The sequence below is a fragment of the Buteo buteo genome, chromosome 7 (assembly GCF_964188355.1).
Source record: "Buteo buteo chromosome 7, bButBut1.hap1.1, whole genome shotgun sequence".
Lineage (NCBI taxonomy): Eukaryota > Metazoa > Chordata > Aves > Accipitriformes > Accipitridae > Buteo > Buteo buteo.
The window spans coordinates 41,534,775-41,557,180 of NC_134177.1; the positions used below are offsets into that span (position 1 = coordinate 41,534,775).

Here is a 22,406-nt window from a genome sequence, read left to right on the forward strand (position 1 = left end):
CTGCCCCCGGTTCCCTCCTGCCCCACGCCTCGCAGGGACTTGGCTTCCACCCCGCGACACGGTGGGGGGGGGGGACACCGACCCGTCACCGTGGCAACGGCGCCGTCGCCTCCGCCCCGTCCGTGTGTTAAATTTGGGACCGGCAGCGCCGGGGCGGTCAGCACCGGGCAGGAGGATGCGGCGGAGCCACGGCCCCGACGTGAAGGGGGTCAAGCCCGACATCGCAGCGCTTGGCACAGCCCCCTGTACACCCAGGGGCCCGTCGGGACCGTGCCGGGACCCGTCGGTCCCCGTTACACCGCCCGTCCCGTCGGGGCCCGCCGGCGACCTCCCCACACTCGATCTCTCGGCCGGCGACTGTTCTGGCCTAGCGCGGGGCTCGCTTAGTGCTGCCTTCCCGCCTTCACGTGCTCCAGAGCCATGGCGGCCTCCGTGAGGGTCGGGAGCGCGGCCCCGGTGCCCGCCGCAGGTGGGCTGAGGTTGGGTCAACGCTGGGTTCCCGGTGCCGGTACCGGGTGCTATTTCGGCTGCCTCGGCGAGGGAGGCCGGGCAGGCGGCGGGGGAGGCCGGGCCGGTGGCTCCGCCACCGGCCCGGCCTCCCCCGCCGCCGGCCCGGCCCAGCTGGCCCTTTGGCGGTTCGACCGTGGGCCGTGCGGGGAGGGTTTGGTGGCTCATGAGTGCCGGTGTTGGGCTGGAAATAGTGAATAATCCCCCTGCTGTCACTCCCCCGCCGCTCTCCGGCTTTGCCGAGCTGTAGGGGGGCGGTTGCTGGCGGGGGCTGGCTTCAGGATGAGGCTCCCGGGGACGGGCCTGGCTCACCCGCTGCTGTTGCCTTTTTCCCGGTGGGATGACGGGATCCCCTCGTTGGGGTAGAAGGGACCCCCGGGGTGCTTGCGGATGAGCCGTAGGGGGTTGTGCCTGGTGTCCTCCTGGCTTGGGGGGAGCCAGCCCCACTCGTAGGGTTTCACATAGTTACAGTGGTGCTTTCTGGGCAAAAAAAAAAGGCGTTTACCCCCCCAAAAAGTGCCAACAACCTGCCCCCAGCATGACGGGCAGAAACTCACCCCCTTCTCCCGCCTGCTTGTCCCCGGGGGTGGCATGAGGGCAGCGAGGGTGCTGCTGGCCCGTGGGGTACGCGGTGTGCTGCCTTCCCGGTCGCTCCTTTAGGCCACCTCCTTTGTCCCGCAGCCCGAGGCCCCACGCGGCGAGCAGCGCAGCAGATCCCCGAGGAGATTCTCAGTAATGTGGAGCTGCGGGAGGCGATGGAGGCCTTGCCCCGAAACTACAACTTCGAGATCCCCAAGACCATCTGGCGGATCCAGCAGGCTCAGGCCAGGAAGGGTGAGCACGAGCCCTGGGGACGAGGGGTTTCAGGGCTGCAGCGTGGCAAGTTGGTGCTGCTGAGCTTGCCAGTGGTGAGGGAGCCCACTTGGGCCAGGGTGCGGGGCCAGTGAGGCTGGAGCAGGGATGGTGCTGAGCTGTCCAGCGTGCCCTGGCATGTTTAGGTTCTGTCTTGGCGAGCTCTCCTTCCCTCAAGGGGGTTTAATAGATCTGTATCTCTGGATTATAATCACATCGGACAGGATAGGTTGAGCTGCGCAGACCTGTCAGCCTGCGAGATGTGTCTGGGATGCCGGCCAGGTCCCTGCTGCTCTCCTCTCTCCCTGCACTTTTCTGCCATGTTGCCAGGGCTGGGCAGGGGGAACCCCACAATGCCTGGCTGCGGGGGGCTGGAGGGGCTGGTGGAGAGCTGGGTCATGCTACGCCCTGGTCTGAACCTTCCTCGGGGTCCTTGGGGGGTTGCTGTAGCCCCAGAGGGGTGGGGAGTGGCTGTGGTGGCCCCAGAGCAGGCGCTGTGGTGCTGCAGGGTGGTGCCAGGGCTGTCCCCTCGCACTGTGTGCATCCTGCTGTGGCTGAGCCGGCTCTCGGTATGTGATCGGCTACAGGCATCAGGGCATGGAACCTCCTCTGTCGTGGGTGTCACCAGTGTCCCCACCCATGCTTTCCAACAGAGGCAGGGGCTGCTCACGGGGTTGTTTGACGCCAGGGGCTCTGGACAGAGCCAGATTTGAAACGCTGTGTCTACCTAGGAATGTCTCTGCTTTCTGCCACTGAGCTGGCAGGAGCTGGCAGGCATCACGGGGGTGTCCCGGGAGCTGCTGCCTGAGCTGGTCCTGGCTGTGATGCCGAGGGTTCGGAGGCTGTGGGGCTGTCCAGTCCGTCCCAGCTGCGGTGTGGGTGGCAGGGCTGCCCATCAGGACGCAGCGAGGCCGCCCAGCCGTGTCGCTCTGGCTTTCGTTGCTGTATTTTGCTGCTTGGCACCTCCTAATTAAATGTAAATATGCGGCTGGGATTTAGACTTCAGAGCTGGGAGCGGAGCCCATCAACCAGCCAGCCGTGCTGGGATTTAAAAATCTGCGCGTGCAGAGCCCAGCCAGAGGCTCGTTGCTGGGGGAACGCAGCCTCCCACCGGGCTGCGGCCAGCCCTGCCTGCGCCCTGCCTGCTGCGGGGTTCGGGGGGGGCTGGGGTGTCATCCCCTGTCCCCATAGTGCCGTGCCGGTGGAGAGTGACCCAGCTGCCTCCTGCCAATCCCTCGCTGGGGGAGGAGGCAAAGCTGTTTGTGGGTCTGCTTGTTGGCGGCAGTCTGAGGTGGAGGGCAGTCACAAATGGTCCCGAATGGGCTGGGGGATGCCAGGACCCTGAGCTGCCTGGTCCTCCCAGGTCGGGCAGGGGCTGACAGAGTGCGTGCAGCTTTTCCTTGGGCCCTGCAGGTTGGAGCAGGGTGAGATTAGCCCCGTTTGGGCCAGGTCTTTGCACAGCTCCATGCTGGCCAGCGGGATGGGCTTGGCAGCACAGGGATTTCTGTTGGAGGGGGATCTGGAGAGGACGTTTGGATAAATATTGCTGGAGCTGGGATGTCTTAGTGAGATTGGGAGGTGAAACAGCAGTGGAATTAATGGGGCCTCCTCCATTCATCTCCCCCAGCACGGTCCTTGCTCCTCCCCACTGTCCTGGGGCAGCCTGGGGGGACCCATGGGGGTGTCCTGGCTGCAGCCCAGGTGCTGGGGGGGCCCAGCTGAGCTGCAGAGGCAAAGGGATTTGTTCCAAGCTGTGAGGAGGGAGCAAACCAAGAAGCATCATTCGTTGATAAATATATTTCTGCTAGGCACAACGCTCTATCGTTGCCGGCCACCCTCCCAAAACAAGGAGAGAAGCAGGGAGGGGAGGTGCAGAGAAGGGCAGCGAGGATGATCAGAGGTTTGGAACGGCTTCTGTACAAGGAGAGATTAAATAGATTTAGATCCTTTAGCTGGAAAAGAGGCAAACGAAGGGGGATATGATAGAGGGATATAGAATTGTGAATGATGAGGAGAGGCTGAACAGGGGATGATTATTCGGTCTTTCTTGTAATGGGAGAACCAGGGGCACGTGTTTACATTATTAGGAGTGGGTTTAAAATAAACAGAAGAAAGTACCTTTTCCTGTGCAGCACATAATTAAAATCTGGAACTCATTACTGCGGGAAACAGGAGAGACCAGCAGTGTCAGTGGGTTCAAAAAGGGATGAGGTGTGTGTGCAGGGGCTGGGTGTGAGCAGGGAGAATGGATACAGCCTGAGGCAGGACCACACGCACCCCGGCTGCCAAAGCCACCAGGATTTTTGGCCAGTTTCTGGCTGTTTTGGGGAGGGTCATTCTGCAGCTGCCACTCGAGCTGGATGCGTTGACCCTAGGGGTTGGTGCTCAGGTCCCCGTTTTGGGGCATCCCCTCCAGCCCCTCCTAACCCTGGGGCTGTTTTTCTTCCCAGTGGCCCTGCAGATGCCGGAAGGGCTCCTCATGTTCGCCTGCACCATTGCAGACATCGTTGAGCGGTAAGATGACAGCTTTTCCGCGGTTCCCCGCTTGGCTGCAGGGCCTGGTGAGGGGATTGGAGCTGCTGCCGGGAATGGGGTGGCTGTCGGACAGGGCTGTCTGGGCAGGATGAGGCCCAGGGCTACAGCTGAGGGGGGTGCGAGGGGCCCCAGCATGTCTGCCCTTGCAGGGACACCTTGGCCAGAGGCGCAGGCAACGCTGCTGTCCTGCGGCAGGTCGCAGACACCCGCTGCCAGCCCCGGGGACAGGGACTGGCACTGCGCCAGCCTGGCCCTCGCCGCTCAGCTTCTCCTCTCCTCGCCGCTTTGCCGGGAGCTGCTGACAAGCTCAGCGTGTCGGGGCCCTTGCTGGGGTGATGGAGCCAGGGAGCAACCGTGTTAACAACTGGCTGACGCCAGCTCAGTGCCTGCGCGCTCACCACAGCAGTGCAGCCAGCGAAGGGAGGGCCGGCAGCGGAGCTGCTACCGCCACATGGGTCCCCTGCCCTCCTCCCCTGCCGTTGCGTCCTGTCCCCGTGGCCGCGGTCTGGCTGTGCCCCTCTCGGGGCAGCAGGGAGGTGCTCGGGGGCAGCCCTTCTCCAGCTGTGGAGGCCCGAGGCCACAGTGATGGCCTGGAGGGGTTGACTGTAAGTGGCTCCTGCTGGGCAGCCCCTGTCCCCGTGGCTCCTATCTTGATTTTCTGTGCCACTTCGGAGGTGAGGTCAGAGGCGCCGGAGAGGAGCTGGGCTTTTCAGCGGCAGCGGATGCAAGCACCTTGCAGGAATGGGCCGTAATCTCCTTACCGCCAAGCGCGCCTGCCTCCCTCCCTCCCTCCCTCCCTGCCTGCCGGCTTTCTCCCTGCTGCGGCTGCCCCCTCCCCAGCCCCTCTCTGTTTTTGCACAGTGAATTAGTGCTAATAGCACCGCATGCCTCGTCTGCCATTGGGGTCGCGGCACTCATTAGTAAGCTGCCTTCCCAGGGTGAACAGGCTCGCCTCCTCGCCGCCGCTAGCCGAGCAGCCACTGCCGTGACGGGTGGCGAGGCAGCCGTGCTTGCAGGCTTTGTCCCCACTTTACCATCGTTTCCCCCGCAGGACCATGGCAGCCCCACGCTTGGGGTGGTCGAGGGAGCAGTGGGAAGGTGGGCACGGGCAGGGGATGGGTGTGGGGGGCAGGGGGGACGGGGGCAAGTGTGGGCGGCTCCGCGTGGGCTTGTCCCTTTAAGCAGAGCTGCCTCCTCTCCAGCTTTGGCACGCAGCCGCTTTCATGTCTCCAACTTCAAAGGCAGCGGATTAAGGGGCTCTTTTATCTGAATGAAACCTTAAGCCCCACTTCCCGGTGGATGCCAGGGTGCTGGCATCCCCACTGGACTCGCCTTCCCTGCCAAGGGTACTCCACAGGGCTGAGGCGGGGTGCTGGGTGCCGGGGTGGGGGGTGCTGGTGGGAGAGGGGTGGTGGGAGATGGTTGCTGTGTGGGGAGAGGTGCCTGGCCAAGAGCAGGGACATGGCAGCGCCAATCGGTTGGTGGTTGGATGGGGGATGGCTTCGAGGCTGAGCAGGAGGGCCGTATCCTTCCTTCGCTGCTGCTGCACAGTACCCAGAGACACCCCGCTGCCGGTCTCTTGCCAGGAGCACCGGGTGCCATCCGTGATTCTGGCTGGGATTGTCACTGTGCTGGGTACCAGCACTGCCGGCTGGAGGATCATGACTGTGGGCAGGAGTGAGCCCAGCTCTGTTCCCGCTCTCTCGGGGATGTGCTTGGGACCCGGTTACATTGCTGTAGGTGAGGTGTGAATCGGCAGGTGGCCTCGTTAGTGCCTGCCTCTTCCTGCTATTAATATTCATCACTGGCATTAATGTGGAATTGCTGCTCGGCCGCCGCTCCTGCTGGCCCTCCTAACCCAGCGCTGGGGCCGGATGAGCCTCCGACGTGACGGGAATCGCTGCAGCCGTGTGCTCTGGCAGTGGCTGCCATAGCCAAGCTGGCGACAGGGGCTTGGGCTACCGTCAGCCCTGGGGTGGCATGTCCCCTTCCCACTGGGGACAGAGGGGACATGAGGGCTAAGCATGTCAGGGATACCTGTGCCGATGGGGACCATTGCTCAGCAAGCAGCCCCTCTCCCCAGCCCATCCCCGCAGCCTCCTGCCCCCTCCTTGCTGGTGGAATTTGGGGCTCGGGGATGCCAGCAAGCTCCCCCTCTCCTCCGTGCTCTGGTAATGACTGCAGAGCCATGCCTGGGGCTGGTGCCCCTGGGGCAACGGTGCCCATCCCCGTGTGTTCTGGCTCGACCGGAGCTGTGTCTGCCGCCACTCAGACGGAATATTTATCCCTTCTGCTGGAGCTGCCTTTTAATAAAATATTTGCGCCGTGGCGTGGTGGTGCTGGGGAGGGCCAAGAGCAGGGACGTGGCCTCGCTCCGCTGCAGCACGGGCGGCTCGGGGGGACGCGGTGTTGTCTGTGGGTCTGTCTGTACCCGTGCAGGGGAATGGCAGTGTCACCGCGTCCCCCACTGCAATGTGTGAGTGAGCAGGCACCCTGGGAGCCCCAGTGGGGGCAAGGAGGGGAGGGGGCTGCCAGGTGGGGACTCTCCCCCCGGCGCCCTGTCCGGGCTTCCCAGCATTGCACTGGCGCTTGCCAAGCCCCAAGGGGCTGTGAGGATGAAGATATAGCCGAAGTGTCACAGCTGCTGCCTCCGGAAAGGCTGGTGGGGTACTTAGCCTGGAGCCTTTGAAATTGAGAGCGCACTTACAGCATTGACCGGCGTGAGGCTCAGTTAATTAGCGTTAATAGGTTTGTCATTATCGAACCTGCACTGGGGTGAGCGGCCGGCTGCGGAGGGGTTGACGGAGCTGGGGTCTGCTGAGCTGGTGGGGCGGCGGGCTGCCGAAACCGCATCACGACGCTCTCGCGGCACCTTCCAAATTGGCTCCGTTTGTCACGGCTGATGTAATTCGGCGGAGGGTAACTCGTGCTGGGGGGCGGCAGCGTGGAGAGGCGCGTGGGGGGAGCTCGGACCACGGCTCAGGGAGGGGGGCAGCCCCCCAGCCCACCCGCTGTCGTGCTGGGAAGGCAGCAGCCGTGTCCCCTATACCACTGCCTTGGTGGAGGGGGGGGCGCAGCCGTGAGCGTACCCCTCCTCTCCCCGCACCGGGGCTGGAGCAGACGGATCAGCTGGGCTCTCAGCTGGGCTTTTGATTCCTTGTTAATAAAGTCAGCTGTCAGGCTTCGCAGCTGCTAATCCTTCCATCTCCCCGCGCCGCGACCGGGCAAGTGGCTCCTGCTAATCAGCCGTGGCTCGGCGGTGGGGACGCGGGAACGGGTGATGGCGGGGAGGGGGTGGCTGCCCTGCCACAGCCTTAGCACCTCCCAACGGCCTGATGGCTTTTGAGCATCGGTGCAAGGCACTGCTGGGGGTGCGCAGAGCATCCCAGTGATGATGCCGTAGTGTGCCCAGCAGCGTACGAGGACATTTCAGAATGACGGGGGTCTTGAATCGTCTCTGATTGAGCAGCAAAGAGTTAAACATCGTGTACACAGCCTAGCAGCTCTGGCATGGCTTAAAATGCCCTGCTGTGGCTGTGATAGTGAGGACAAAAAAGCCCCTGAGGGCTGGTGTGCCCAGCAGGTCCCTGGTGCCACAGGCGGGTCCCTGGTGCCACGCAGGCTGTCCCCTCCTGGGGCTGGTGGGTGGCAGGACAAGGACACCAGGTCCCCTAGCCAGGCACATCTGTGATGTGCCACTGAGCAATGTGGTACTGAGTGCCATGGTGAAGTCGGTGGCATCACCGGGGGTCCCAAAGGGCTGTCCTGGGATGCTAACACAGGTCAGGATCTGGCCTTGATGGCACAGTGCCGTAGCTCTGCCAGCCAGCACTGCCTTCCCTTCTCCCCTTGTCCTTTAAGTGCAACCCAGAGGCACTGGCAGCACGGTGCAGCACGCTGTGCAGGGGAATTTAATCACCGTCATTAACCGCACAACAGCATCATTAGGGAGAATGAAGTTCTCACTTCATTGGAGATGTTTAAAACCTCAGCCTGGGCGATGACTGGTGTAGGGGGGACTGGGCAGGGGAGCGTGTGTGGGGTCTATAGGACTGTCACCTCCCAGGGCTGGGATGTGCCAATACAGGTGTGGTGCCCACCACCATGTGCCCCACACCACTTTTTCGTGTCTCCACGGAGTCCGGGGAGCTGGCACCAACGGGCAGGGCCGTGGCCTGGCCATGGGGAAGAGGGGACAGGCACCATCTGGGTACAGGATGGCCGTGGTGGCTTTGCCACTACAAAGCGCTGGGCCCTTGGTTTGCCTTACTTCCTTTTTTTTTGCAGCTACAGGGCTAGCAAAGCTGGCGTACCCCCGGGACGTGCCCCTCGGGATGGTGGGGTTAGCCCTGGCACCTCCAGTGAGGACGCAGGGGGGGGTCCTCTCAGGGGAGGGGACCCAGCCAGAGATGGCTGCTCCTGGGGGGCTGCGGGGACATGCACCTCACCCCATCCTGACCCACTTGCAGATGCTCTGCGGAGCCCCGCGCTGCCGGCGGGTGGTGATTGCCCAGCTGCAGTGGGGCTCTTCCAGCACTGTTTGCAGTAAAATTGCAAACTCATTATTTTAATTACGTGCAGCCTTCCTGTGTTAATGAAGTTGGGAGTCTGGTAATAGGGCTTGGTGATGAGCTTCTCCGCTAATTAAGTGCATTGTTCTTGGCTGGGGCTGTGCTCAGCCCCCATGCCCCAGGACAGTGGCATCCACTGGCGCCCATCCCTGGACAGGACAGGCAGTGGGTGTAGGGTTTTTGGGGTGATCATGGGGCTCTGCCTTTCCCCCAGAGGACAGGGCTTGGGGTATTTGCAGGTCATAACCCTCTTGCTTATCCCCAGGCGTTTCCTGGCAGGGAGGTGGCACCACGCCACAGTGTGACTGTGCTGTGAAGGGCCACATGCAGGCAAGGCAGGTGACTGTGAAGCAAGGAGCAGCCCAGTCTGCATCCCCATCCCCAGCGGGACACACGGGCACCCCAGCATCTCAGTGCCAGCTTCATCCTCCGGCAGCCCCATGGTGCCAGGTCTGGCTGCTTTCAGCTCGGTCCCTGCAGTCCCCTCCATGCCCAGGGCTGCTGGAGCCAGGCGCAGTGGACGAGCCGGGGCTGAGGACTCTTCTCTGCCAGGGAGAGCGGCTCTGCTTCACGTCGTGAGAACCGGCATGGTATCTTTCACACGCTGCTGTGGTGTCAGGGGACCCTGCGCTCCTACCGGCAGCAAATGCTCTCATTTATTTGTCGAGGGGCCAGGATAAATCAGGCCTGCTCCAGCCCAGCGCCTGTGCTCGGGTGACAGGGAGCAGCCGCCCCATGCCTGGGGACATGCTGGCACTGGGTGTGCTTGTCTGTCCCAGCATTTTCAGCCTCCAAACTTGTCCTCAGGTCGCTGTTGCCTCTGTCCCACACTGGCCAGGGAAGAGCGGGGCTGGGAGGGTCCAGGGGTCCTGGCAGTTGGGATCAGGGCTGGGACCTGGCCTGCCCGGGCATGCATCCTGCCAGTGCTGAGCATGGCGCTTTATAAATGGGATTTTGGGAGCCATCTGTTTAAAGGAGGAGATAATGAATTAGGGGGAGATGAGAAAAATGCTAAGGCTGGGTGGTTTTTCAGAATGAGCCGGGGTTTGCGGGACGTAAAAGATGAATAACCTCCCCACGTGTTCAATATTCATGAGCTCCCAGCCGTAGTGAGCGGCTCAGCGCTGGGTGGGGACAGCCCCATCACCACATCCTCCCTGCCGGCATGCTGCCGGGACCTGTCCACGGCTGCGATGAGTTGCGGAGACACGAAACACCCACAAGGACGCTCCCGTCACTGCCCCTCGCCTGCATCCCGGTCCAGTCTGGCGGGCGAGCAGCTCCCTGGCCTGCGTCGGAGGCAGGTGGCTGCTAATTGATGTTTCCTTCCTCTGTAGTTTGATGAAAGGCTCCGGCGACACCGAACTGATTAAAACATCAAGGGGAGGCCCCCGCACTTGCCTTTGATTTGTCTCGGGAGATGATTGCTGCTCCGCTCGACCGTCCAGCCCAGCCGGCGCGGGTGACCCTGGTGCGTGCCGTCTTGGTGCCTCTGTGCCTCTCCTGCCGGCACCACCAGGCTGCCGGTACCCTTCCAGCCTCGCTGGACGCAATGGCAGCACCATTGGGCTCTCTCCTCACCAGGCATCGTTCTACAGCCTCTTTGCTCCTTGCTCGGTCGTGGCTCCGCTCCCTGCAACTGGAGCGGGATGGTTCCCCATGGCTGGGGCAGGGCTCAGCCCCCTCTCTCCCTGCCCACGGGCCGGTGGCCACGTACTGCAGGCTGCAGCCCTGCACGCCGGGCACGGGCCACAGGCGCCTCCGCCAGCCTCTGCCCTCCTCCCTCCGCTGTTGCTATTTCACTTTCTTGCTCTTCACCCCCAGGGACTTTCTCTGGGGTTTGGGCCAATTTGCATACATTTTAATCTATAAAAAATTAAGCGGCGCTGGCTGCCGCTCTGAGTCAGACCTCCCCGTCCTGAATCTTAAGGAGCTGAATAATTTTCCACTTTTGCTGAGATGTGTGGAGTCTGATTCATGTTCATCTCATCACCTCTCATTAGAGGAGGGGGCTGAGGGCTTGGGGGGGCTGGAGAAGAGCCTTTTCGAACCTTTGCCAGCAGCCCCCAGTCCTATGGCACGGCCGTGTAGGCAGCGGAGGAGCCATCCTCCTGTCCAGGCCATGCTGGCAGCGAGGGACCATGGGATTTGTGTGCTGGCAAGGATCTGCTCCATCTTCTGACGGTCCCCAATGGCGTCCCCAGCCCTTGTGACACTGCGAGAAGCGGGAGATGCCTGGGCTGGACGCGGGAGGTGGGGATGGCTTTTCCCCCTCTCCCGGGACGCTCCCCTGTCCCCCTCCCCGGGTGCTGACGGATGGGCCAGAGCTGTTAATATTCAGCACGCTCCGCCATTTCTCCACCTTCTGCCATCTGCCCAGCTCTGCCCACCATTTCTATTCTTGCTGCCGACGTAACGCTCCCTGCCTGGCGCTCGGGGGGGAGCGTGCGGGACCCTGGCCCCCAGCCAGCACCGGGTGCCGGCGGGGGGTGACGCTGTGCCAGGGCACCCGCCTCCCCCGGCCCCTTCGCCCCAGCCCCGCACCAGCAGCAGGGCAGACCCCACTGGCACTGAGCTACAGCTGCTGGTGCAACCTCGGTGTAAATAAGGAATTAGCATCTGTTTTAAGCAGCCCCTCCAGGCACGGGGCTTTGTCATCGCGATACCTGCTTTCATCCGTAAACTACCGCGGCAGCTCCCTGGGAAGGCAGCCAAGCTAATAATCCCCCAAAATGGTGCCATAAAATACCCACAAAGGTGGCGCCTTTAAATCATGCCAGAGCACCGGCTTTGCCACCCGGTGCCGGTGCATGCCCCTCCGCTGGCCGTCGGGTGCTAGGTAGGCTCGAGCTGGAGCATTGGGATTCTGGAGCAGGGATGGGGGACAGCACCAGTGTTCACTCAGTGCTTTTCCTTGCCAAGTGCCACCTCAGCACCAGCTGCTCCGGGAGCACACCCAGCTTGTCCAAACCGGCACCTGTGGGTGACACAGCCGGGTGCGAGCTGGAGTGTACCAGCTCGCACGGTGCCTGGGCACGGGAGGACGGTGGCTTGGCCAGCCTGGCTGGCATGGCTGGGGATGCCAGGGTGGCTGTTCTGGCCGTCCCGGTGGCTCTGGTCCCCAGGGCCGGCTGGTGGGAGCGGCAGCACCACGCTGCGCCGGGTCTCCCTCTGCTCCTCTCCCTGCTGGAGCATTAGGAAGCTGGCAGCGTATTGTTTGATGAGCGGATAATCCGCTGAATTGCAAACAGCTTTACCCAATTGAAGAGGCGGATTACCGCTCTCCAGCTTAATCATGTTGACATCTCGGAGAGTAGCCAGTGCTTGTCCTCTTTGGCGCGTGGCAAGGGGCTCGATGGCAGCGTGGGGTCCCCCAGTAGTGGTGTGCCATGGGGCTGGGGGGCAGGACGTGGGCTGTGGTGACAGCAGCCAGCCATGACCCTCACTGTTGTGTCTCCCCACAGGTTCACAAACGCGGAGGCAGTGGTGATGGGCGACGTGACCTACGGTGCGTGCTGCGTGGACGACTACACAGCCCGCGCCCTGGGTGCTGACTTCTTGGTGCACTATGGACACAGCTGCCTGAGTAGGTGACACTCGGCCCCGGGGCACTGCCAAGGCTACGGTGCATGGTACTGCGGAGGCTGTGCTGCTGCCACCATGCTGTACCGAGCGGCTCCCTGCCCTGCTCGATGCCAGCTCGGAGACTTAGTGCCAAGGGCTAATCCCTTCCCAAAGGGATTCTGTTCTGCAGCCTCAGTTGTTGGCTTTGGACAAGGCCAGGCTGGCTGGGCAGCTGCCCGCGAGCAGGATTTTGGGGGCAGCAGGGCATGCTCATCCTGCTCAGCCATGCGCTGCCGCAGCGCCCAAATAGCAGCCCTGTGCCCAAGAGCAGAGCAGCAAGGCCATGGCTTGGCAGGACCCCGCTTGTCCAGGAGTCGCCGATGGGGACAGGGCTGCTCTCGCCCTGCACCCCACAGCTGTGGGCTTTGGGGGAAGTCAGGAGCGATGGCAGAGGGGAGTGACAGTCTGGGGGTCCCGCTCATCCTGGGGCCGGTGCGGGGCCGGGGAAAGCGGCTTTGCGGTTGCAACGCAGGCTGGGCGGGGAAGGGAGGAGGAGGCTGTGTGCTCCCCAGGCGGACAGTACTCTGGATCCAGTTGCCATGGAAACTGCGCTGCTGTCCCAGATGCTGCTAACTTTGAAGTCCACCCAGGATGGAATCAGCCCAAAAATAACAATAAGACGCTCTGGGTTTTAAGGTGGATTGGCAGAATTACCGTAGTGAGCGGCAGGCGCGTGCATCCCTGCTGCCACCACGCTCCTGGCACCTGGCAGCCCTCCTGGACATTTATGGGGCTGTATAAATGGGTTTGAAGAATTGCGTCAGGCTCCGTATGAAATACAGACTCCCCACTTGAGAAATCTGTCCTGAAAGCCACATCAGTGTGAGCGTTTGCGGTGATAAATATCTGTGCTAGGTGCTTTGTTACGGAAGGAGGGTTATGGGCACCACTGGAACAGGGAGTATAAAACCCCTGGTTTGTAGCCTGCTATTCATGAATGAACAGCGGGAAGGGGAGGAAGGGGCCATATCCAGCAGTGCTCAGGAGCGTGCCAGTGCAAGAGCCGGGCTGCTCCATGGGACAGGAGTCACATATTCTGGAGCTGCTCCCTGCAGGGACAGGCAGGCACTGCCAAGCTGCCTGTCACCAGCCCAGCCGCCATCCACTGCCCGTGGCCATGTGGTCCTTGCCTGCTCCGGGCTGGATGGGTTGCAGGGCACCCTGGGGTGCCCACAGGGTGATGAGAGGGTGCTGGGCTCCTTTTGGGCTGCCCACAGTACTCCCATCACCAGTGTGGCCGACGGTGGGGCGCGTCCCCGCGCAGCACACAGGCGCTTGCCCTCTCCCTCCCAGCCCCACGTGCCCTGCGGGAGGGAGTAATTTGCACTTAATTGTGATCAGGTGAAGAGCACCAAAATGGGAAGTGAATGCGGAGCTGTGGATCGATGTGGACTCTGTGTACTTTAATTATTCACTTAATTGTGGTGACACGGGCTTCTTAGCACTGGGGGTAATTAGATTTGTGTTCATTGATTCCCCAGGCTGCCATTATACGGAGAGAAACGAGCGGGTGCTCTCCACTGCTCCCATCTGCACCCCCTGCCTGGGGTGCCAGCATGGGCAGAAGGGTGCCACAGCCCACCCTGGCCTGCCCGCACTGAGGCGGTTGGGGCACAGGAAGCCCCGCCAATATGCTTTATCCCCAGGCTGCAGGCAGCAGTGGCCGGGGGCTCGCTGAGGCCCCAGGTGTACCCCCCACACACACCATCTCTCTTCCTCTCACCAGTTCCCATCGATGCCACGCAGGGGCTGAAGATGCTCTATGTGTTTGTGGACATAAAGATCGACACGTTCCATTTCCTCGAGACCATTCGCTTCAACTTCGCAGCGGGCACCTCCCTGGCCCTCGTCAGCACCATCCAGTTCGTCTCCACGGTGCAGGTGAGATGGGGACCCCAGCAGTGCAGGGCATGGGATGAGGCTTGTGTCTTCCCCTGCCTTGGCCCTGTCTTAGTCCCTCCCTGCCCCGGCTCTAGGGCTGGAGCGGCTGCCCCAGGTTGCCGGTGGTGACAGTTCCCCTCTAACGAGTCGCTGCAATAATATGCTGCTGCCGTAATGTTGATCAAGTACTTTATAATAACTCTGATCAATGTTTCATGGCGGCACCCCTCCCTGGCTCCCCTGGGAGCTGCTCTGTAAATGTCAGGGCAGGCGGTGGAGCACTTGGCATTTTGATGCAGTGCCGGCAGCGGCAGGGGAAGCTCCAGCGGGTCTGTCTGTCTGCCCCTGAACGGCCGGCTGGGCAGGACGGGAGGAGATGAATGAGCCTCTTGAGCCATGTCTATCTAAACACGGGGCTATCGAAGCATTAAGCATTTTCCCTTGTCTTTTAATTGATACGTTGGCTGAGCCTTGCTGAGCATCTCAGCTGTGTGGGGCCATTACCCTCCGTGACGGTGCCGGCCTGAGCAGACGGGCTCCCCTCTGCTGCTGCTTTGCTGGGGCACAACAGCACAGCCATTGCCGCTGGTGCCCCATGGAGCCAGGGCCGGGGTGTCCCCAAGGGTCCCCAGCAGTGCTGGGGACCACTGGCCTCGGCCACGCTCTGTGCCACAGTCTGTCCCTGCTGACCCCACGTCTTCCGCAGGCAGCGTCACAGGAGCTGCGCTCCCAGTACAAGGTGTGCGTGCCCCAGTGCAAGCCACTGTCCCCAGGGGAGATCCTAGGCTGCACGTCGCCCCGGCTCGCCCAGGACACAGACGCCATCGTGTAAGTACCCAGGGTCCTCCAAGACCCTCCTGCCTGGTCTAGGCTGCCCGCCCTGCCTGTACCCCCTGCCTGGCCATGGGGTGGTTCTGGGGGGTGGCAGGGGGACATCCGTGGGCTGGGACAGGCCCCCTCCAGCTCCCCACACTGCTTAGAGTGGCGCGTGCTTGTAGCACAGAGGAAATAATTGAGTCGTATATCAGAATAGATAATAGATGGAAGGGCGGGTGGATAATTGGAAAAGACAAATGGCCGGGGCCCAACATCACAGCAACATTAATTTTATTTAAGGACAGCAAATTAGAGGGAGCACTTCGCTTCCTATCACCTAATTATTTTAGGTAATGGAAATGCTTAATGTACTGTGAATGCAGTGCGCTGCAGAATAAATAAATACAAGGACCCCACCCTTGGGGGGAGCTGGGGAGCCCAGGTGCGGGTGTGGGCCCGTCAAGCCCCATCTCTCTCACCCTGCTGGGAGCCAACAGTGCCGGCACCTTTCCGAGCCTGGCTGCATGGGGAGCCAGGCTCATGATTGCTGGGCACGGGGTCAGTGGGGGCTCCGGCTTCATCCTGAGTGGCACCTGGCACTGGGGGAGAGCCGCTGGTTTCCATCTCTCCCCAAAAGCATTGGGAGCAGGCAGGGGCGGCCAGGCTGGCACCGCATTGGCGAGAGTGGGTCATTCCTGCCGCCGGAGGAGCCACAGTGCGGTACCGACCGGCCACCCGTGCAGGTGCACGCAGCTGGCGTACCTGCGTCCTCCCTGTGTTATTATTTTCTTCTTTCCCTCGTCTCTGGGGCTAACTTTTGCAGACAAATTAGCTTTGATCTCCTAAAATGTCATTCTCCAATTAAGGGCAAAATCTAGTCAAGTTTTACGTCTGAATTCATTTTCCAAGCCCTCACTCCATTAGGGCAGCTGAATGAAAGGCTTTGAAATGTAATTGCTGACTTGAAATCCGATTAGAAATGGAAGCAGCAACGTCTAGAACCAGCCATTGAGATGGAGCAGCTCCTGGCCACCCCATGCTGGCGTGGGCATCCCTCCTCGCCCCGAGCATGCCCTTCCTCTCCCACCCCAGCATGCCGGGGGGCTGCATGGAGACGGGAAGACCTGGCTGTGCCTGCTGCCCTTGGGTTCCCAGCATCTCTGCACAGCGTGGCTTGGGAAACCGGCAGGCACATAGATGGGTGCCGCTGTTTGCCATGTGCCATAGCTCTCCCTCCTCTCTCGGCAGGTATTTGGGTGACGGGCGCTTCCACCTGGAGTCCATCATGATTGCCAACCCAGGGATACCTGCCTACAGGTACGGGCAGCCCACGGGCACCTGCTCCGGTCCCCATCAGCCCTGTGGCAGGGAGCACCCCCGCTCCCCCAGCACACCGGGAACCAGCTGTCCCCCCCGTGTACCCCAGGAGCATCCCCCAGCCCAGGGCTGGGCAGGCAGCTGCCTGCAGCGGGCACAGACAGGGAAGGGGCCACAGGGTGGGTGAAGAGGTGCTGCGGGGAGATGAACGCCAGCCATTTACTCCGGCTGAATATAAACATTTTGACAAGTACCTCTGAAAGCTCATGGAGGTGCAGCCATTAAAGCCTGGCTGCTGCAGGCAGAGGCCATAAAGCGCGATGATGAGGCCGCTGAAAGCAGATGAAATATCAAGAGTGAAAGGCTGGGCCCATTTGGTGAAATCTGAATTTCTTAGTAGGTCGTTTGTTACTAACGGGAGGCGCACGTCAGGTTTATGGCGCTGGTGAAGCTGCCGAAACCCGAGTGGGATTTGATTAAAATTCTCCTCGTCAAACAAAGCAACAAATCAAAGATTTCTTCATAATTGATGAGCTGGGACAGGGGGGAGCTGAGCGTGAAGCAGAGTGCGGAGCCCAGGCTGTGCTGGGTGTTGGGGGGCTGCGATGGGACACTCGCCTTGTCCCTGTCCTTGTCCCCTTTCTGCACTCTTAACGAGCCGGTTGGGCCCTGCATCGGCTGTGGGAGGCAATTAGTGTTAGTGAGGGACAGGGATCATTTGGGGCCAACATGGAGGGGGGGTAGGTGATAGGGCACGAGCAGGTGATGGGGCACATGTGAGCTCGGTTCTGCTTTGCAGGTACGATCCCTACAGCAAGGTCTTCTCCCAGGAGCACTACGGCCACGAGCGCATGCACCGTGCTCGGCAGGATGCCATCCGCACCGCCGCCAGCGCCCACTGCTGGGGGCTTATCTTGGGCACGTTGGGGCGCCAGGGGTCCCCCGGCATCCTGCAGGTACCGTCCCCCTCCTCATGGCCCCCACCTGGGCATTGGGAGCTGCTCCTGGATAGGTGAAGGACCGGTGAGCGATGGCAGCATCGGTGCAGTGGCCTCGCTGCCAGGGTGAGGGTGGACCCGGCACCACTGGCAGCCCATCAGTTGCCTCTGGCCAGGGTCTGTGTGCCCCTGAGCTGAGCGGGCAGGGCAATTAGCAGTGGATGAGGGAGCCTGGACAAGGTCTCATTAAACGTGCCCCTTGCTGGGGAGAGCTGGCCAGCCTTGGAGACCCCCCTGCACAGGCAGCTCAGCAATTAATTCCCTGGGTTTGTTTTAATTGGATGAACTTCTGATCAGGTTCAGCGTCCCTGCTCAGCCACCGCGCTGGCGTTGTCTGCACACCGGCTGGGCGAGGGGAGCAGGACCACAGTGTCCTGCCCCATGGGAGTGGGGTGCCCTGAGCACGGCAGCCCCGCTCACACCTGGCAATTTTTGGGGAGTCAAAGGTGAGATTTGGGGCAATGCAGGGACCAGTAGGCAGAGTGGGGCGGCGAGGTCCCAGCAGCCGCTGTTCTGCAGTGGGCAGGACACAGGCGTGGCTGGGGCTGGCTGGGCAGGGGCTGATTAGTGCCAGCTCCGGAGGACAAGGACGTCCCTGGCCCCTCCTGGGCCCCTCTCCTTCTCCTGCAGCCTCTGGCCACAGCCAGCTCACGGGCAGGCAGGCGTCCCAGGGAAAGCAGCCGCTAACGAGAACAGATTGTTGTCATTGAGCGGTAATTACTTCATTAGACTGAGGCACACGCTGGGGAGAGCCGGGCACGAGCTGGAGCCATGGCCGCGGTCCCTGTCACTGCGCCTGGCCATGCGATGTGGCCATGGGGCAGAGCTGGGACCCACAGAGGGTCTGATGGCCAGGAAAGGGCTATGAGCAGGGCTTGAGGGGCTTGCTGCAGGCATCTGTCTGGGCTCCCCTAACCCCCCCCTGTGCCTTTTCCCCCCACAGCACCTGGAGTCGCGTCTCCGCGCCCTGGGCCGGCCCTTCGTGCGGGTGCTGCTGTCCGAGATCTTCCCCAGCAAGCTGCGCCTCTTCCCTGATGTGGACGCGTGAGTGCTGCTGACCCCCACCCCAGCCCTCTGTGTCGGGGTCCCCAGGGTGCTCCATCCCTGTCTGGGCCCTCCAATTCCCGCTGGAAGCCATCCCTGCCACATCTGTCCCACTGTCACCTGGGTGGATACTATGCACCCCTGCATGTGCCGTGGCCATGGCATGGGGAGGGGACGTGATTGTTCCTGGCAGGTTGGCTCTGGCACAGTAGGGACCTTGCTCCCTGCCCGCTCTGTTTCCTTCCAGGGGGTTGCTGCAAGGCTTTGTTGTCGCTTATTCTTCCCAAAATGCTTGTCCCCATCTGTTGCCGCCTGTTTCCCTTCCAGGTGGGTGCAGGTAGCCTGTCCCCGGCTCTCCATCGACTGGGGAGAAGCCTTCAGCAAGCCGCTACTGACGCCCTACGAGGTAGGCACCCCTCTCCCATTTTGAGGGGACCAATCCTGGCTTGGGGTGATGCGCCAGAGCCTCCCACAGAGCTACTGTGCTGCGAGCTGCCAGGATGGGGCTGTCCCTGCAGCAGGGCAGCGTCCCCTCCTCTCCCTGGCTGTGCTCTTTGCATGGCCCCGGGTGTGCTGCTGGGATTTCCGATCTTTTGTGAAACCAGCGGGATTTCCAGTGCTGTGAGCTTCACTCTGGCAGTGCCCTGCTCGGCACACGCACACCAAGCCGCCACACTGGGACTTATCCCAGCACCGCCGGCTCCCCCGCCGCAGGCACCAGTTGGGGACTCAGCTCCTTGTCCCCTCCGCAGGCTGCGGTGGCTCTCCGGGACGTCGAGTGGCAGCAGCCTTACCCCATGGATTTCTACGCCAGCCAGTCCCTGGGGCCGTGGACAGTGAACCATGCCGGCACACAGCTCCTGCGCCACGGCCGGACAGCCCAGGTGGGCAGCGTGACGTCACCTGGGCGCGGGATGTCACTGGGACAGGGGGTCCCCGCTCCATCCCTTCGCTCTCGGTGACTGTGCGGGGTGGAGGGGACGGGTGGTGGGAGCGTTGGCGCGGGTTGAACGCCCTGTGCCAGTACAGTGCGTGTACGGTGCCGTACGGTGCCCGGTGCCACGTGCCGAAAGCGCCACCCTGTGGCTTCGTTCCCGGTGAACAGTAACGGGGCCGGTGCCAGCCCGGCCGGTGAGCCCCCCCCACCCGCACCCCACAGCCCTTACCGGGGCGAGCGCCCGCCTGGCCCCGCAGCTCCCCGGGAGGGGGGGATTCCCCCAGCCGTGCCCCATGGGAAGCTGTGGGCTGAGCACGGGCAGGCTCATCACAGGTCAGGCAGGGGCTGGGGTCCCATCCTGACACCCCCCCTTCTCTCTGCGGCAGGGGAAGCCACCCGTGACCCCCCCCACGCCGGTGGAGGGCGAGGAGAAGCTAAGCACCGGGGACCCAGCAGCCTCATGAGCGCAGCCTGCACCCCGTCCTGCTGCCGCCACGCTCCGGGACCCGGCGGGGGACACACACCCCCACCCCCCCACACCCCCCAACACCGAGGGTAAGCACCGCCGGGGCTTCCCGGTACCAGCACCGGGATGGATGGGGACGCACCCCATACCTCGACGACACCGCTCCCCGCAAGGACCGACGCGGCTGCCCGCGGGCAGTGGCTCCCTGCAAGGCCAGGCCGTGCTGCAGGCTCTGCCCGCAGCAGCCCCCGGTCGCACCGGGCCCCGTCCCGTCCCGTCCCGTCCCGTCCCGTCCCGTCCCCCCGGGGCCGCCACGTCCCGCCGCCGGTCTCTCTCCCGCTACGCTGCGGCCTCCCGCCGCCAGGGGGCGCGCTGGCGCCCCAACGCAGAGGCGCGCCGGCCCGCTCGCCTCGCCGTCCAATGAGCGCCACGGGTTTCGGCGGGAAGGTGTGAGGGGGAGGGAAGACAGACGGAAGCGGCGCTCTCGGCTTCCGGTGGCGGCGGCCGCCATGTCGGAGGGGCGGCCGTTGCGGTTGCTGGGTCTGCACGGCTACCGGCAGAGCGAGCGTCGCTTTCGGCAGCGCACCGGCGCGCTGCGCAAGGCTCTGCGTGGCCGGGCAGAGCTGGTGGCGGTCAGCGCACCGCACCCCGTGCCCGGCGGCGGCGAGGACGGCGACGAGGACGACCCCCCCCGCGGCTGGTGGTTCTCTGGGCCCGGCAGTTTTGAGGCGGGGGAGGTGGCGGCGGCGCCGGCGGGGCTGGAAGAGTCGTTGTCGGCCGTGGCGGCGGCGCTGGCGGAGCACGGACCTTTTGACGGGCTGCTGGGCTTCAGCCAGGGCGCGGCGCTGGCCGCCATGGTGTGCGCCCTGAGGGCCCGCGGTGACCCCCGCTTCCCCGTGGCCTTCGCCATCCTGGTGGCCGGGTTCGCCAGCCGCGCCCCAGCCCACGGCCAGTTCTACCGAGAGCCCATCGCCCTGCCTACGCTGCACGTCGTGGGCGATGCTGACGCCGTCATCGCTGCCACCCTCAGCAGGGAGCTGGCCCAGCACTTCGTGGAGCCTGTTGTCCTCACCCACCCCGGCGGGCATTTCATCCCTGCTGCTGCACCACAGAAGAAGGCCTACCTGGACTTCTTGGACCGCTTCCGCCCCGGACAGGGACAGGCTGAGCCCCCGGGGGCTGGGGCGGTTTGATAACAGTCTCTGTAATAAATGGGGCTCCAGCGAGCCACGTGCAGCCTGCCATCTTGGTGAAACATCACTGTGTTGCCGTGCCCTCCAGAAGGGCCAAAGAATCCTCCTCAGCTCACTGTGCTGCTCTGCAGCGTTAACACAGGGCCAGGTTAAATGGTTCTTTGTTACCTCCCTTTGATTTTTTCCCAACTTTGTTGTACACATGAGTATGTGGGTATGACGATGAGGGCTTTGAGGAGAGGAGGGTGAGGCTGCCCTGTGTGTGAGGTGCTTTCAGAGCCTTGAATAGCTGTTCAAAATTGGGGTCCCTCAGCTCAGCCAAAGGAAGCATCTGTAGAGCACACAGCTCCTGCAGCTGTTAAACCCCAAAGGTTTGTGTTTGTTAATATCCCTGGTGAAAGCTATTAAGCCAAGTGTCTAGCTGGTCTGGGTCTAGAAAAACCTCTCATCCCTGGCAGTGCTAGGGCTGGTCTTTGTTTCAGGAACAAAATGTCTGCTGGTTCAGCGTGCGTGTGTTGGGAGACTTTTGTATCTTCCTCTGTACAAAGTGCCTTCGTGAACAAGAAAAACTTGTCGCTATGTTCTTGGCTCTGATATTTTCCAGAACCACACAGAAATTTTTATTGTTGTTATAATTGCAGGCACCCTGTTTGACTGCTGCTGGGGCAGACCAGGCTTTCCGGTCTGCAGCCCAGGGCCATGCTCACAGGATTTCTCTCTAACCATGGCTTTCCTTGGGGGTACAGTGCAATATATTTGGTAAAAGAGAGAAATTGGATGAAACTTTTTAATTTGCTTCCTGCTTGCGCAGCCTGGGGATCTGGGGAGCAGCGGGGCAGTGCGGTGTCGGTGCTGTGAGGGATGGAAGACGCTGTGGTGCAGGAGCAGTCCCAGGGTCAGGGGACAGAAGCACTTTCCCTGTTTGCTCAGCCAGGAACAGGCCCGGGAGCTGCTGTGGGTTAAAACCAATGCAGCAGAAGCGAGCGTTTCCCACAGCTGTGAGTTTTTTGCCCTTCAGTTTGTTGCCGGTTACGTGACAGCGGCGGTGGGAGGAGGAGGAGGCTGGTTCCCTCCGCAGCCCAGCCCTGGGCTGGTGTTGCTCCTGGGGGGCTGGTGGGGCTTGGGCAGTGCGTGCCCGCTTTGCCACCTCACAGAGCTGCATCAGGCAGGCTGTGTTGCTTCCATGCTGCCTGCTCAGGTGATGCAAAGGTTTGGGGTGTCTGTCACCCCACGGTCACCACCTCGGGGACACCAAAGGCCGTTTTGATGGGGCAGGGGGGGACTTGGGGCTGTGCACCTGGCTGCGGTGGCCAGCTGTGACAAAGCACCAGGGCCTTTGTCTCTGCTGCTCCCCCCACCTGAGTCCTCGGCCACCGGGGAAGGATGGCAGCAGACAGCGCTTCGCCAGCTCACCGTTAGCTGTTTAATGATCACGGAGCTACAGCTCGCCGCGGTGGTCTCCCAGCACGGCATCTCACACCCCCCCACTCCATCGGCTCCGCAGGACGACACGGAGGAGACGCTGCAGCCATGTCCGTTCACCACGGCCGCTGCGGATCGATGTTGCCCGGTCGCCAGCCTGCACTGCAGTCCTGCAGCCACCGACCGGCATCTCCCTGCTCCCAGGGGGGAGGCACCGCCGCAGCTCGCTGGCATTGTGAAGGG

General features: G+C 62.4%; 3 protein-coding genes across 8 annotated transcripts in view; 2 read left to right on the forward strand and 1 right to left on the reverse strand.

The window, feature by feature from the left end:
* Positions 1-422, reverse strand: part of RTN4RL1 (reticulon 4 receptor like 1) — a 30,471-nt gene extending 30,049 nt beyond the window's left edge. The window contains exon 1 of the mRNA XM_075031133.1: positions 402-422. Coding sequence (XP_074887234.1) covers positions 402-422 — 21 coding nt within the window. The remainder of the gene's footprint in view (positions 1-401) is intronic.
* Positions 401-19,618, forward strand: DPH1 (diphthamide biosynthesis 1). 6 transcript variants are annotated; one of them, XM_075032664.1, is made up of 12 exons: positions 407-469; positions 1,189-1,341; positions 3,810-3,873; positions 11,930-12,051; positions 13,816-13,970; positions 14,677-14,798; positions 16,035-16,103; positions 16,903-17,059; positions 18,045-18,145; positions 18,473-18,551; positions 18,898-19,029; positions 19,469-19,618. In XM_075032664.1, exons 1-12 carry the CDS (start codon positions 421-423, stop codon positions 19,544-19,546), a joined length of 1,281 nt encoding a protein of 426 aa, XP_074888765.1. In that variant the 5' UTR covers positions 407-420; the 3' UTR covers positions 19,547-19,618. The 6 variants fall into 6 exon arrangements, with proteins under 6 accessions (XP_074888768.1, XP_074888765.1, XP_074888767.1 ...); XM_075032665.1 differs by having other exon boundaries at positions 429-479; XM_075032667.1 differs by lacking the exon at positions 11,930-12,051 and having other exon boundaries at positions 401-469.
* A 58-nt stretch (positions 19,619-19,676) lies between these two features.
* Positions 19,677-21,991, forward strand: OVCA2 (OVCA2 serine hydrolase domain containing). The gene has a single exon (XM_075032670.1). The coding sequence runs from the start codon at positions 20,058-20,060 to the stop codon at positions 20,739-20,741; it is 684 nt and encodes a 227-aa protein (XP_074888771.1). The 5' UTR covers positions 19,677-20,057; the 3' UTR covers positions 20,742-21,991.
* Positions 21,992-22,406: the final 415 nt, after the last annotated feature.